Raw genomic sequence first — 14340 nt, 5'->3', positions numbered from 1 at the left:
CTCAAGGGCGCAGCAGAATGGATTGTCAGAGCAGCCAAGTCTGGAGCTTGGCGTTTACACAGTGCTGGGGTCGATGAGCGGGTTAACACGAGTGGCGCAAGTACAGATAATTGGCGAGCGATTGATTTATTGCGAACCTCAATAACTAGCTCGTTACTTATGTGTATATCCATTTCTTAGACCAGAAGTTCTTTGGAGGAGCCAACTGCTCAGAGTCTGAAGGAAACCTACACATATATATATTTATTAAGCGCAACACTTATATCTTGATCATATGTGTATAAATTCTTTCCTTGTCTGTATGGAACACTCTGATCAACGTCGCTACTGTAGGATATCATTGTCATACTTCTGAACGGACTCTTTGTCGGAAAGAATGATTAAGCAGGGAAAATTACTATCATCGTGTGTCAATATAATCTTTACGTTTGTATTTATCGCGGCTCGTCTCACCACCGATTATATGAAACCTCCCCAAATCCTTCACAACGCTCACTTAATTATTGTAGCACTATCAACGCGCGCGATGGCCTCGCGGGCCTCCACATCACGCGGCAGAGGGAGCCACGCGATATCTAGAATATCCCCAAGGAGCAAATCGGGTGTATCCACGTGACCACGTCCTCGAATTCTTCATGTTCTAGACATGGCCGAAGATTTCGAAAATGCGCCGTCCCAAACAGACATGGTACTACTGGCATATACATCGATCCAATTCCCCAAGTAACTTACTTTGGATTGACCTTTTGGCTACTTTAGTTGCGCCATTAACATGCTACATCGCCTCATAGCATGTGAACTGTGGGGTATGAAGTCCGGATTAGCCGGATTACGTAAAGCCATCGCCGTGCTTCGCCTAGCGGCTCAAAGTGGTTGTGTGCATACAAGCTTTTCTAACACATGTCATGTTATACCCTTACTGATATCCCAGGAAGATCTCAGATCTGCTACGCAACATAGCCTACGCAATTACACCCACCAGATTGACCCGTTCACTGTCCCCACTGTGTTCTAACGGTATGGGTGTACACAGTAGTCACACCACATCCGAAGCAAAGGCATCCCTTCGATATATTTAAGCTTCCACCACAACCTGATCCCAAATTTTCTGCATCAATCTGCTTTTGGTACATAATTAAGCTTTTAGACGTCTAATAAGAAATAATCGATTGGCATGCTATGAAGTCACACATGAACGAGCCGCGATGATCTTAGGTTTGCCGAATGAAACTTCTTTCATCAGCTCACCAGATCTAAAGCGACAAGTCTACCATTACTAGGTCATCCAAACTAAGGATCATGAGTAGCTTCTAGGCATAATGAAAATTGGTGGCGTGATCCCTTCGTCTATTGATGTATTGCGTCCTAATTGACGAACCAACCTAGCCGCTTTCCCACCAATTCGTATAGTGATTTGAGCACTCGAGCCCTTATTCTCAACCATATACCGTTAATTTAATGTATCCAGTTCGTATGGTCCTCAGAAGTCGGCGCGCCTTTTCGAGCTGTATCATTGAAACTAGAGATTCAAACATCTGGACAACCCGCACAGCGAGCGGCCTCAAGGCAAGGCTCGACACAATGAAAGCACTCGTTTACAACGGTGTTGACAACGTCCTCATCGAAGAGAAACCAAAGCCAAACATAAAAACATCAACAGACGCCATTATCAAGATGGACTACACAACCATATGTGGTACTGATTTACACATCGTCAAAGGAGATGTCCTCGACGTAAGGCCGGGCACAGTGCTTGGCCATGAAGGTGTTGGGAGAGTCGTGGAAACTGGATCGGGTATCAGCATGTTGAATCTCGACGATCGCGTGCTCATCTCATGCATCTCAGCATGCGGAATCTGTGAATACTGCCGAAAGGGGATGTATTCCCACTGTGTTACGGGTGGTTGGCTACTTGGACACACAATTGACGGCACCCAGGCCGAGTACGTTCGCATTCCCCATGCTGATACCTCACTGCACAAAATCCCTACAGGAATGAACCCCAAGACAGCTACCATGCTTTCTGACATTCTCCCCACCGGCCTGGAATGTGGCGTCATCAATGGCAAGGTTCAACCTGGAAATACCATAGCTATAATTGGCGCTGGCCCAGTTGGATTATCAGCGCTGCTTATGTCACAGCTGTACTCTCCATCCTGGGTCTTGATGATTGATTCAGATCAATATCGCCTCAGGATGGCTACGGAACTGGGTGCTCAACATACCGCCGAGCCGGCAGAGGCTTCCGCTGTTGTCGAGAAGCTTACTACAGGGGTTGGCTGTGATACCGTCATTGAGGCAGTCGGTAACTCAGTAGCATTTGAAAAGTGTCAGCGGCTCGTTGCGCCCGGAGGTAACATCGCCAACGTTGGTGTGCATGGAAAAGAGGCCACTCTCCATTTGGAGGATCTCTGGGCATCTAACATTTGTAAGTTCTTCAAAGATAATCCTATACAACGCAGCTGCTCACGCATCATAGCGATCACAACGGGCTTGGTGGACACAACCACAATACCAATGTTGTTAAAGTTATGTGCGGCCGGTAGATGGCCAATAGAGAAATTGATAAGTCACTGTGAGTATTGGAATTGCGGCTCTACAACGGTCCTGCTAACTACAAGTAGACTTCAAGTTCAGTGGTATATTACAGGCTTATGAGACATTTAAGGAAGCGTCTTCGAATGAAGCATTGAAAGTTCTGGTTGAGATGGAGTAAAGTTTGTCTCCGTTCAGGGATGCGTTTCCAGATATAAGCTACATGTCCGACCTGAGTAGTGCCCCACTGGAAAAATGCCTTACGCGGTCCCCTTTGGGTGGGTGGTTTCGGTGGCCTGATTGTCGATGTTAATCTTGATCAAACATAGGGTGACCTATTTTACCTTTTACCATTAAAACTTCCGCTGTGGCCGGTCTACCTGCTAGGTAGATTGAGCTTCATCCACCACGTTGTGTAGGACGTCAATGCGCTCATCTCATCTACATCAATCTAGTATAACGCCCTCGGGTTTCAGCCTACCAAGACCGTGCTAACATCAAATGCTACAGCACGTTATACAGTGATATTTATGGAGACAGGCTCAAATTTCACATACTGGTGAGTCGTTCGCTAATAAATCGTAGAACGTTCCAGCGTCGTGTAAATCACGGACCTTTGTGTCACTTGAATACGAACCATCCTTTTAACACATGCAGGAGGAATGGTCCGATAATGACGTTTGGGCGAAATATTGAAAAAGCATCTAATTCCATAACCAGCTAAGCTAAAGATAAAATGCTCTACTAATTTTAAGGTTGGGAGGTGGTGAGCCGTTTGCCGGTGTTCCACAACTACTACAACCTGCTGACCGCCGCTAAATACTTCGCCACCAATACAAGCGCCACACCACTCTCCTCGCAGCAAATTAAATCAGTCAACGCCCATCTGCCTCAAGTTTTCAATGACGCATCGGGCCATCGGATACGACCGCGGACCTGCCTGCTGCGGTGACATGTGATACGAGATGATGCATTTAACCTTGATAAGTCTCATTGATGCGAAGAGAAGAAATACAACATTAAGCGATATCTCCACTGCTCTGTAATTTCACCGTTCTTACCATTATTGAATCTTTATTTGGACCTCAACATTGTAATAGTCGCACTCGCACTCAAGACAGTGAGATGGCCGAGATAGATACTAGCAGTTCTAAAGAGGTCCCTGAGCAGCTCTATCACACAATTCTTCACTATATTGATGCCTACACTTCAGGAGCGCCTTTCGCAGTCTGTCCGCTGGCAACTCATACTGATCTCAGCTCTGCCAAGGAATACGCTCGAACTGCATTGCACGACTTGGGGTATCAAGCCGATGATTTTGTAAGTTTCGAGGTTCGTACTGCGGCTACGGAGAATTGGCAGCATGGCGATGGCACGATCGTGTGGGCCAAAGCTGCGAACAGTACCGAAGTCATGGTGGATATCGACACTACATCTAACGACGAGAAGCTTCCCGAGGGGCTTAATCACCAGCTTCAATTGCCCAATGGATCCAATCATCTCCACTACGTAGTGCAGACCACTATCAATTTGGTCAAAGATCGCTCCGGTGTTGCCCAGCAGAGTGAAGTCGAGGGTGTTTATGCGTACCGCTCCGACGCTATTCTTGCGGCAAAACGACAGCTTTCCGAGCTCTTTGATAACAATGACTTTGCACAATACGAAGAGCGCAGTGAGCCTGGTGATTACGAGGGGTGGCCCTATGGAGAGGATGTTATCGTGCATGCAATTGCTGAAACTGGAGACAACTACTACATCGCTGTCAAGACGGTGCCGGGAGCGCACCAAAGGCACAAGACGCACCGCACGAAGATCCTGGGAAATCATGGCCATAAACGCCATACGACGGCTACAGAGTAAAAGGCGACGCAGGCGGAGGCCGGGGGACAACGACCAATGGGGCATCTGAACACGCTCCCGCAGCAGTTATGATTTAGTACACATATCCCCCCGATGCCAAAGAGAATTCTTGCAGTGAGCATTGATCGAGCAGAGCTGATTAATTACCATGGGCCAAAACCCTATTATTGATTAATTTCCTGCAATTTGTAGCTTGGTGAAAGACAAGTAATTGTCACATCAAGTTTTACAAACCGCTTTAAATAGAGCAATTATGTGTTAGGACGTAAACTGACAAAAATCAAGCCCGGTGCAAGCCACTCTGTAATCTCTATATATAGCGCTGACTGTCCTCGTCTTTGAATGTCATCCCTAGATAGTAGTGCGATGCTTTCTGTTGCCAATGGCGCAGTCAATGTACGTTTCAATTGACTATCCTATTGACGAGCATCTAAAGCTTGAAAGGAATAGAAACATAATCCTTCATCTATATAGTGGCACAATTTGTAGTTGCAGATTCGCCGCCTCGCCAGTCCGTCGAAACCTTAACAACCATGATCTTGACGATTGTGAAGAGTGCTCCTATGGAGAGGATATTATTGTCTATGCAATTGCTGAAACTGGAGGAAGTAACTCTATCGCGCACAATGCCGGAGGGGTAGAAGGGCATAGGTATTACGGGCTATGGGCCGTGTATCAGTTGTCAGCCAAAGCCTTCACAATACTTTCCACAGTGGATGGACCATTATATGAAGGACCCGCCTAATTCCGGAAACTTTGTCTATTGGACAGGTGTGCAAAAACTTGATACATCACTTCTCCTCTTTTTGAAAGTCAAGTACATGATTTTACAATCGCTCAACATAGCTCCAGTCGATGTTGTAGAATCCTTCCTATCCATTGAAAGCAGCCAACCAGTGCTCCGCTTCAACAGCAGTGCGCAAGCGGAAGAGTTCCATACGATCTGTCAGGGTGCAGAAATCTATGAGAACTCGAAAGATGTCTTCTGCCTAGATCTCATGGACTGCAGCTTGTTTCAGCATCCAAGAGCGGGCAGTTGATATATAGTGAGCTCAGGATTCTAGTCTCATGGGAAATATCTCACAAATTTCATAGTTTTCAAGACATGAGCCAAGCGATGGACTGGGTTCAGAAACTAAGTGGCTATGGTGTTATGGATTATGGCGATGACGGTCCCTTAGGACAGTCTATCTGGGCCAGAAGGCCGGAACATGGACCATACAGTTTTAGTTGTCAAACAATAGTAATCAGTAAAGCATTGCTGTAAAACGATATAGCAACGATTAATACTCGGGAAGCCATCAATCCCATCAAAGACATAAGGTCTTATCCTGCTGCTAATATAACGAATAAGTTAATTATGGCTCGAAACTATTTACACTCCAGCCCACTGTCATGGAATAAGCAATACGAAAAGCTAAAGCCATAGAATAGACAGAAACCGATGCAATTATATCTTTATGTTGGAATATGGTTATCCGCGGTCTCGCACGACCATATAGTCTAGCTAGTTACCGGCGTACTGACGGCAAGCCACTACAGCCACACCGTGGCTGTCGGCAGCTTGCAGCCGTATAGGCCAAACCCCTATCTGTAGATCGCGTACGATGGGAAGAATCCCTTCTTCCTTTCGTACGATAGCGCTGAATAGATCTATTTGTCGCCCAAACTGTACGGAAAGAATTGAATGGAGAAGCCATTCCACACTTTATTATAATAACACCAAAATCGCCTCGGTGCTATGAACTGTTTTTTTTTCCTTTTTTTTTTTTCCTCTCTTGTCTTGTACTTCATATGAAGCGCATAGGATAATAAATTTCAACGTCATTGCGCGAAGCAAACGTCTGCGCACTGATATTCCTAATGATACAAGCTGTAGATATGGCAGCGGACATTTGAACAAGTAGACTACAGATGTATATCTATCTTGGCACAAATCCTTGCTGTCGCATGGAATCTGTTCTCCAACAATGTGCTGGACTGGATTTATGAGGCTGTATGTTAGACGCCGGCCAACTCCAACAAGCTCCCTTTCATAGTCTTATACCGTATAATCACCACATCGCTACAGTGTGATCGCGCGTAAAGTGTTTGCAGACTGGTAGCAGCAATTTACACGCTTATCGTCACAGATACCCTGACGACATAATGGGCAAGACACATGCTCGGTTGTCACCCACTTCTCCAGGCACTGATGATCGTACAAGTGGTGGCAATGCAAATTGTAAATGCTGTCGTTATACATTTGTTGACATATAGGAGATATTTACTTTTGTACTAGGCCCATTGCGTTGATGGCAGTGGCGGAGGTCCTGGTACCAATACCACCAGAAAGCACATCTTGAAAAAACTCCGCCGTGACGTGGCGCGTACAGAACTTGCAGATCAAAAACGTCGAGACGTGGGAAGCGACCTTATTAACCGTGCCCACCCACTTTCGCACGCCCCCCCTTTTGCACGCCGATTTACCGGCGTTTCCTCAAACACACTGATAGATAGATACAACAACTGTCAGCCATAACACTATGAAATCAATTCAAATAAACTATCTCTAGGTTATTTACGTGTCCGCTTTCGCGTGGAAGGTTGTATTTCGAGGAACGAGTCAATAGGGACTTGTTCATTGCGTTGTAGCTCAGGCATCTTCCTTTTCAGCTTGTCTTGCGCTGGTCTGATCTCTGCAACACGAGCAAAGACCTTATTCGGGTCTTTTCTAACTGTTTGACGTTTATCAGGCTTGTGATTATCTAGTTCAGCTTGCAAATCGAGGTTTGCTTGACGTGTTGTTGCTAGTTCTGCGAGCGCCATGTCAAGTGACTTAGCACATTTCCCAAGCAACTCCCTTACGTCTCTAGAAGTTTGCGAATGATTGATGGTAACGTCCCTAATTTGAAGTCGAAGGTCCTTACTATTATGAGGAGTAAACAGACCAATTTCAGCTAGATCTGACTCGTTTTGTGGTGTTATAGGTTGAGTGTTAGGTGAAGGTGGGAAGAACTCAGGGTCACCTAACACCATTAATTCATTTAAGGGCTAAATACCCGTTCTGGCCCAGCCGCTTTCGATAATTTATTTCGTGAAAGCAAGGGCACAAGCTTTATCATAAGCTTCAAGCATCCGTTGCTTGTTGACGGGCCCAGTAGCTTGGATACCACGGTATAGGCTTATTAGCCTATGGTAGTGGGACTTCAATGATGAGAAGACCGTTTTGTCAAGTGGTTGGAGCGCTTCGCTTGTGTGTGCTGGTAGGTATATTAAGGCAAACCTCTTCTTGAATGCCCTTAGCATGAACCCGGGTGTAACATGAGTACTATGGCCATCGAGGAGGAGCACTCTCCATGGGTTTGGGCAGTCTGGGGACTCTTGTGGTCTGGTTTCTGGCTCGAAGACATCTAACAACCATGACAGCGCCACTGCTGAGTTGGTCCAGCCCATAGGGGTCGCTGTATACTCAGCTTCCTCAAGATCCTTAGGTAACCATTGTGCTTATAGTGTTGTTCCTTTTAGTATATACGTATTCGTTGTTTTCAACCCGATAGCGTTGATACTATGGATAACTGACATCCATACAGTTGCTGGGTTTTTCGCAACGCGTGAACGACGTGACCTAGACGTCCCGATGACTGTGCCTTGACTTTGTTCGGCTTCTTGTACACCTGTTTCATCCATATTATAGATGTCCTTTGGTAGGATCTTATAGGTGTCTTTGACCTGTGATATATACGTGTAAAAGTCCTTCACGGTCTGTTTTTCAATGCCTTTGACCCTCTCAGCGTCAATTACACGTCCAACCTTAGTCTTCAAGTGTGGGTGGCGGCTAAGGAACTTGTATACCCAATTGTATCCAGGGGTGACCGTATCGTCGATTTCGCCGATACCAGTCATGATATTAGCCGCTATTTGTCGCACCATATTCGAGCCCGGAGCGCGTCCACACAATTCCTCATGTAAAATCCATTGCTCAAGCTCCATTTCTTGCAATTCAGATAGGTTCTTTGACGTTTCGTGGGCTGAGGAATGTGGTTGCGACCGGTCAAGTCGTCGCGACAAAGTAGACCGTACGATACCGAAAGCTTTGGCTGCGCGCGTTATCGTTTCGCCGTTTCGAACCAAACTAGTTGCTTCTGCTACATCGCGTTCATTTAGTTTACCCATATTGAAAATATCAGATCGATAGGATTACAATTGGTTGAGTTCTGGCATTTACAAGAAAAGCGTGGTGTTGTTGACGCGTCGGAAGATCGGCGTGCAAAAGGGGGTGGGCACGGTTAGTGACTTTAATTGTCATTTGTGGTGCGTCTGTTCCAAACGATTCTTTCCCCGGATATTTAGAACACTTGTTTTTACTGACTCTTCAAAATGTAGTGCTGTATTTCTTGGGTGGATAGGAATTTCTTTCCAATGTCTATTTACAATACCACAAACAAGCCTAGTGTGCCCAGAGAGATGCCCAGAGTATTTTAAGGCTCTCGCTTGGGGGTATTGTGTGAAGCTTCGACCCATCGGTTCCCTGGCTATCTGCCGACTTGCTCTCACCTTCGCGATAAATGAGGATTTCCATCTTTCCTTATGCCAAAATGAGAATAAAACAAAGAGTTGTGGAATTACTATGTGCCCTTCCTTGTCTTCCTGCCAGCGATAAAGCCGGCTTCGGCAGATAGCGAGGAAACCGAGGATCGAAGCTTCACACAATACCCCGAAGTAACCACTACCGGCCACCCGATGCATATCATTTACTATCTCCCATAGCGTCCTTTGGTAATGGCACGATTGTGGTATGATCTTCTTCGGCCACAAGGAACAGCCTGGGCAAAATGCTTTCGTAAAGGAGAAACTACAGAATCGTACCACCTTTCTTATGGTTAGCTCATAATTGTACTTCTCATAGCCAAGAAGTTGGGTGTCGCGTACTCTAAACTCAACTGCTGAATCCTATTTGTCTAGTGTGATTGCGGGGTAAATCATGTGGCGTGAGTGGTCTTGCTGTACTAGTAATCATGCCAAAGACTCCGAGCGTTCTGGAAGCTTTGCTGGTCCTATTCTTATACATTTAGAAGGTAGCACGCCAAAAAGTTCCATGACTAGCTCAGGCTCAACCTTTAGGCATTTGCGCATATTACGCAACCTCTGGATGAAGTTTCGTCTGGTGTAAACCCAACCCAGCGAGATCCTAGCTTAGTGCACCCCTTGGCGCTTGCAGAAGGTGCCTGGAGTTACCCTTCACCCCACTGTCTGTAGTATACTGTGTAGTAAAATGTGTATTCAACTAGTGGTATAAAGTAAACTTAGTGCATCTTTCACGTCAAGTAAACCAAAACTGGCTGGCGCCGAAGGCTCCTGAATGGCGGGTGCTACTTTATATACAACAGAATTAGACCATTGTCCTTCACATATTCCAAATCCGCGCCCGGATTCCATTCTAATTACACTACTCTGACACAAGGCCAAAATAGTCATAGAATATCGCCTTGCCTATATACCTGACTTTTGAACACTCCTCTGGCTTCGACGGGCCTTGATGCTCTCGGTGATAGGACAGTGCAACCATTGGCTACAGATAATACGGTGAATACAACCCGAGTATCTGAGCAGTGTGAAGCTATAGACTTCTGATGATATGCTCTAGTCGCGAATTGCCCGGGACAATGGACCTTTTGCCTATTGAACTCATCGCCACTATTGCGGATCATTTAGATTCAACCATTGACCTTGGAAACTTTCGACTGGCAAACCGATCTTGTGGCTTCGCTGCGCGCCCCATGCAAGCGAAGCATATTGCCTTTTCGTATAGTTCCGAGTCCCTCGAGAATCTTAATTTGTTCCTCGGATCGAATACCGAGTTTGCTCGATACACGAAGCACCTGAGCATTTATGTTGGCCAATGGCCCGACTCTACTCGGAACGACGGGGCCAAACTTCCCGTGCTTACTACTGGAAGAATCGAGAAGGCGATGCATCGCAGTAGAGAACATACTTCCGTGGATAACACACTTGAAAAGCGCCGCATGCTTAATCAAAATGAAACATCAAAATGTCTATTGTCAGATACGACTACAATGAACACAGTACTGGGACACCTACCGCGGCTCGAAGAGGTTACATTGCGTCAGATAGACACTTGGAAGAAGCTAGCAAACGCGCAGTACCTCAATCGGTGCCGCGAAATCGCGATGTCAACGTTCTTGGATTCTATCGGATCGGCATTACAATGTCTGTTTTCTATCCTGAACGGATCGCCTATGATTCATAGCCTTGACATCCATGCATGTCTTGATGCCGACGTGATAGGCTATGGCGAAACTAAGTCGATGACACACATCAAACGACTTCGTATCCATTCGTTGTTGGCGTACTCTGCGCCTCCACAATTAACAATGAACCTACTCCGCTCTTTCCCTCATGTTGAAGAGATGTCCCTGACGCTAACTAATCATGGACTGCATACTACCGTTCTTTTAGCCGACACTACCTGGGCACATCTAAGCCGACTCGACATCGATGACCTTTGGACCACTGAACAAATCATCAAAGTATTTTTAAAACAACATCACCACCTCCGTGTCCTTTGCATGAAGAACGTCACACTATCACAAGGGACTTGGCACTCACTCTTCAAACACATACGGCAAATGCACCCAGCTCTGGAAATCGTTCCTGACGGATCTCTGTGCACCGTTGGTCCAAGCTCAAGCGTTGATTTCAGAGGCAATGCGGATCAGAAACAGCTGCTATTGTGTTTTCTTAAGCGGGCGGATTTTCCTTGGCCGTTTTGATTATGAATGAGTTTGGCCACGGCTATGTATACTACCAAGGTATACTCGCTTACAGAATGAAATGCAGGATGAATCTCTCAAAAGCCTTGTCGAATATTTTGGAGTCTCATAGTGTCCAATTAACGTGTGGACGGCCACGAGTCTATTAATATATCATGCACGCTTTCTAGAGACATCAGCAAAGCCAAACCCCTCCCTAATGCCATCAAAACTTAATGATATTGATTGAATTTAAGTAACTACGAGAATAGTTCGACCTTTCAGCAAAGTAAACGGGGTGCAGTTGAGTACAACTTCGAAATTAATACATAGTCCCAACTTTTCACGTTGCTTCTGATTCTGCTATAAATCCTTTTGGTATGCATGCTCTAGCTTATGCGTAGTCTCATAATCGACATGTACATACGACCGCCCGATGTTCGGTAATATCTCGAACTTATACTGTAAGGCTTCGCCAGTATCGTGGATATGTCAAGTTGACTGTCCTGGCCATAACCACGTCCACTTCGGCAATCAGTCGGCGACCAGAATGATAGACCCGCACTGTATCGATGCTAAGGATGGAAGGGGAATGAGTTAGGCACATGTAGGTGATGAGTTGCTGAGTCTCAACCGAGGCAGCGACGCTAACAAGGAGCATGAACTGGACCCATACAGTACGAAACCAGAGGATCACAATGACGCTCGACAGTACAGTTGCTCCTGCCGAGTCACTACACCATATCAACTTAGATCCCCCGACACAGGTTGATATACCAAATCCGTTAATAAGCAGGTCGTTTCGGTGGTCCTGCCACACAATACGCACTTGGCTGTACTTTTTGGGCAATGGAAACAAATGATGAACAATACCGGCAGTCTCTAAACGCGCTCTGCTAGACGCAACCGCGTTGGGTCCACGTAATGCGTGGCTCGGGTGCAGGGCAGGAGTAAGACGTTGCTGAGCGGATCGAAGACCGCGTCAGCCATGGTTGTAATGAGTGAGAGCGAGCCCGACCACACCGCCGCAAAAATCTGCAGTATCGATAGTACCACGTTGGCGCCGAGTGATCCGTACACCGTGATTTTGAGCCGCAACGTATCAGGTAGAGCTTCCCTGAGCCCGTCTGAGCGGTGGCTTGCGGCGCTCGTGAGCATAGCTTCGATCGTTTTGTTCTGTTTCTCGTAGAGGTGATATAAATTGCTCGCGTCTACGAAAGGGGCCCAAAATGGTATGTGTGAAATCCAGGAACGTGACACGACGTTGGTCGCTTTTAAATTGCGATATATGTCGAATCTGATCCGCGAGAGCTGTGACGGCGACTTATAGCCGGATAGGAGGTTATACACGTCATATTGCCGACGAAGTAGTAATCAGGACCGGTTTCTGCGTGTAACTCAACGTCACTGGTTAAAATCGACGGTTGCCGGATTATGGAACTGGTCGCCTCGGGACCATGTAGCTTGTCATCGGTTCTCTGCCCGACAGCCGCTGCTTGGCGTCGCTCGAAACGTGTAAGGGGGATACCGGGGGAATCGCGAGGAAGGTTGATGAGGTGGGGATGATGTGTGATGCTCGGACTAAGATCGTACTTCATGTTGTTCTAAGTGTTATGCACCTCTGACGTTCTATGGCGAAGGGCGGCAGAATACTCGGAGCTCGATCCTTGATGGGCGCACAAAACGGGATATTCAGCGGATTGATCCTATCTGAGAAGTGGCGATGGACGTGGCGGATCAGCTAATTTGACCTACCCAAGGGCTAATAGGAAGGGTAGATGTATATGCATAGATACCTGCTGTTTGTGCACATTAGGAAATTCTTTGCCCTCTTCCGAACATGGTATTGCTGAAGATTTAAAGCATTGTATGACCTGATATTCGACCATATGTCTCACAGGACTACAGTAATAGCAGAAATTCACAGAAAGATGTGGTTGAGTTTGGCGACGCGCGTTTAGTGCAGTAATTACGGAAGGCAAATGTGCGCTATGTAAGTGCTTCTCCAACAAAGGCCCCCCCCCCCCCCCCCCCCCCCAAAAAAAAATCCTAAGCTATCCAGTAAGCGAGGGCGCTGTGCTAATCAGGATTCTAGCCGGGGCTTAGTTAGTTTAATCTGCTTCTGCCTAACTACGGCATCTTTTGGGTCCACGGTACAAAACTGTAATTACCAATTTCTGACCTATCTTTACATTGTGCAGTGAGGCCTAGCACAATTTTACCTTCCTCGTGGACGAAGACCTCTAATTCAGTCCATAGGCGTATAATGACTCCATGCAACGGCAAAGATGACTAGCTTGAGTTGAACATCTTCTGTCGTTGACTTATATAGTCCTCTAACGCTATCTATGAATAATTGTTCATTCCACTTTTCACACAGCAGATTCGTAAGTATTCTATAAAAAGGCATTAGTCACAATGGATGGTGGGCAGAGTCCAAAATCGTGGTGGCTAGTAGCTCATCACCCGCTCGAGTGCCGGTGCCCGAGCCCAATCTAATCGCTTACAGAGCTTTTGTAAAAGATAGGTGATTCACGATTATCGTAAGGCCAGGCCGAGTAAATGAAAAAGTCCCAATAAAAACGCAAATCAGCACTAATTTAATGCTATGCTTCTTGCGCATCCCTACGTCCAAACGTCGTACCATGGTACTCTCTTTTAAGCACGGACAGTCCACTTGCAGCTCTCACCTAGAAGTATACTCATCAACCTCTTGAGTACCGTGATGGCTGAGGACATATCGTTTCCGGCCATAAAAGCATACATGCAGCGCGTATTATCCACTTTTGATAATATTGACTCATTAATGATACTTGGTTCATGAATTACTCCAGAAGAGTTTGGTTACATCTCATGATCCTGACATCAGAACTGGCATAATCTGAAAGAGTACTCGTGGTATATTTCCAAGTGGGAGCCAAGATTGGATCGTCTGTGCTTAAAAGAGGAGAAGAGAAAGACGAAAAGAGGAAGTATGTCTGTGGGCCAGGTACTTAACAGTAATGCATTGTTTCTTCCGAAAGTGGAAGAGGAAATTGATATTTTCTTTTCGGTACGTTCCTCTCGTTCTGCTCTGATTTTGAAATTTTGCAAATGGAAGCCGAGGTGATACAGCCAGAATCAAATCTGGCTTCCTCTTTTGTCTCTCTTATCTTCTCTTTGATCACGGACAGTCCAGTTCTGGCTCTGATCC

General features: G+C 46.1%; 5 protein-coding genes across 5 annotated transcripts; 4 read left to right on the top strand and 1 right to left on the bottom strand.

Moving 5' to 3' along the window:
- The first annotated feature begins 188 nt into the window (after nucleotides 1-188).
- Nucleotides 189-654, top strand: BKA67DRAFT_120538 (uncharacterized protein). Its single transcript, XM_046094943.1, has one exon. The coding sequence runs from the start codon at nucleotides 377-379 to the stop codon at nucleotides 614-616; it is 240 nt and encodes a 79-aa protein (XP_045952147.1). The 5' UTR covers nucleotides 189-376; the 3' UTR covers nucleotides 617-654.
- A 927-nt stretch (nucleotides 655-1581) lies between these two features.
- Nucleotides 1582-2716, top strand: BKA67DRAFT_664673 (chaperonin 10-like protein; the record flags this gene model as incomplete). Its single annotated transcript, XM_046108421.1, has 3 exons — nucleotides 1582-2428; nucleotides 2480-2575; nucleotides 2625-2716. The coding sequence occupies 3 exons, from the start codon at nucleotides 1582-1584 to the stop codon at nucleotides 2714-2716; spliced, it is 1035 nt and encodes a 344-aa protein (XP_045952146.1).
- An 844-nt stretch (nucleotides 2717-3560) lies between these two features.
- BKA67DRAFT_585893 (uncharacterized protein) lies at nucleotides 3561-4822 on the top strand. The gene has a single exon (XM_046104224.1). It carries the CDS (start codon nucleotides 3661-3663, stop codon nucleotides 4393-4395), a length of 735 nt encoding a protein of 244 aa, XP_045952145.1. The 5' UTR covers nucleotides 3561-3660; the 3' UTR covers nucleotides 4396-4822.
- Nucleotides 4823-9730: 4908 nt separating this feature from the next.
- BKA67DRAFT_585888 (uncharacterized protein) lies at nucleotides 9731-11337 on the top strand. Its single transcript, XM_046104223.1, has one exon. It carries the CDS (start codon nucleotides 10008-10010, stop codon nucleotides 11166-11168), a length of 1161 nt encoding a protein of 386 aa, XP_045952144.1. The 5' UTR covers nucleotides 9731-10007; the 3' UTR covers nucleotides 11169-11337.
- A 692-nt stretch (nucleotides 11338-12029) lies between these two features.
- On the bottom strand, nucleotides 12030-12745 carry BKA67DRAFT_664670 (uncharacterized protein; the record flags this gene model as incomplete). The annotated part of the gene is made up of 2 exons (XM_046108420.1): nucleotides 12030-12458; nucleotides 12512-12745. The coding sequence occupies 2 exons, from the start codon at nucleotides 12743-12745 to the stop codon at nucleotides 12030-12032; spliced, it is 663 nt and encodes a 220-aa protein (XP_045952143.1).
- Between the last annotated feature and the right edge of the window lie 1595 nt (nucleotides 12746-14340).

Source organism: Truncatella angustata (assembly GCF_020726525.1).
Source record: "Truncatella angustata strain MPI-SDFR-AT-0073 chromosome Unknown BKA67scaffold_11, whole genome shotgun sequence".
NCBI classification, from domain to species: Eukaryota; Fungi; Ascomycota; class Sordariomycetes; order Amphisphaeriales; family Sporocadaceae; genus Truncatella; species Truncatella angustata.
This window is presented reverse-complemented; position numbering and strand designations above follow the sequence as displayed.

What these genes read in the sequence shown, in the direction of transcription:
- BKA67DRAFT_585893 (XM_046104224.1), top strand. Translation starts at nt 3,661, where the DNA reads ATGGCCGAGATAGATACTAGCAGTTCTAAAGAGGTCCCTGAGCAGCTC.
- BKA67DRAFT_120538 (XM_046094943.1), top strand. Translation starts at nt 377, where the DNA reads ATGATTAAGCAGGGAAAATTACTATCATCGTGTGTCAATATAATCTTT.
- BKA67DRAFT_585888 (XM_046104223.1), top strand. Translation starts at nt 10,008, where the DNA reads ATGATATGCTCTAGTCGCGAATTGCCCGGGACAATGGACCTTTTGCCT.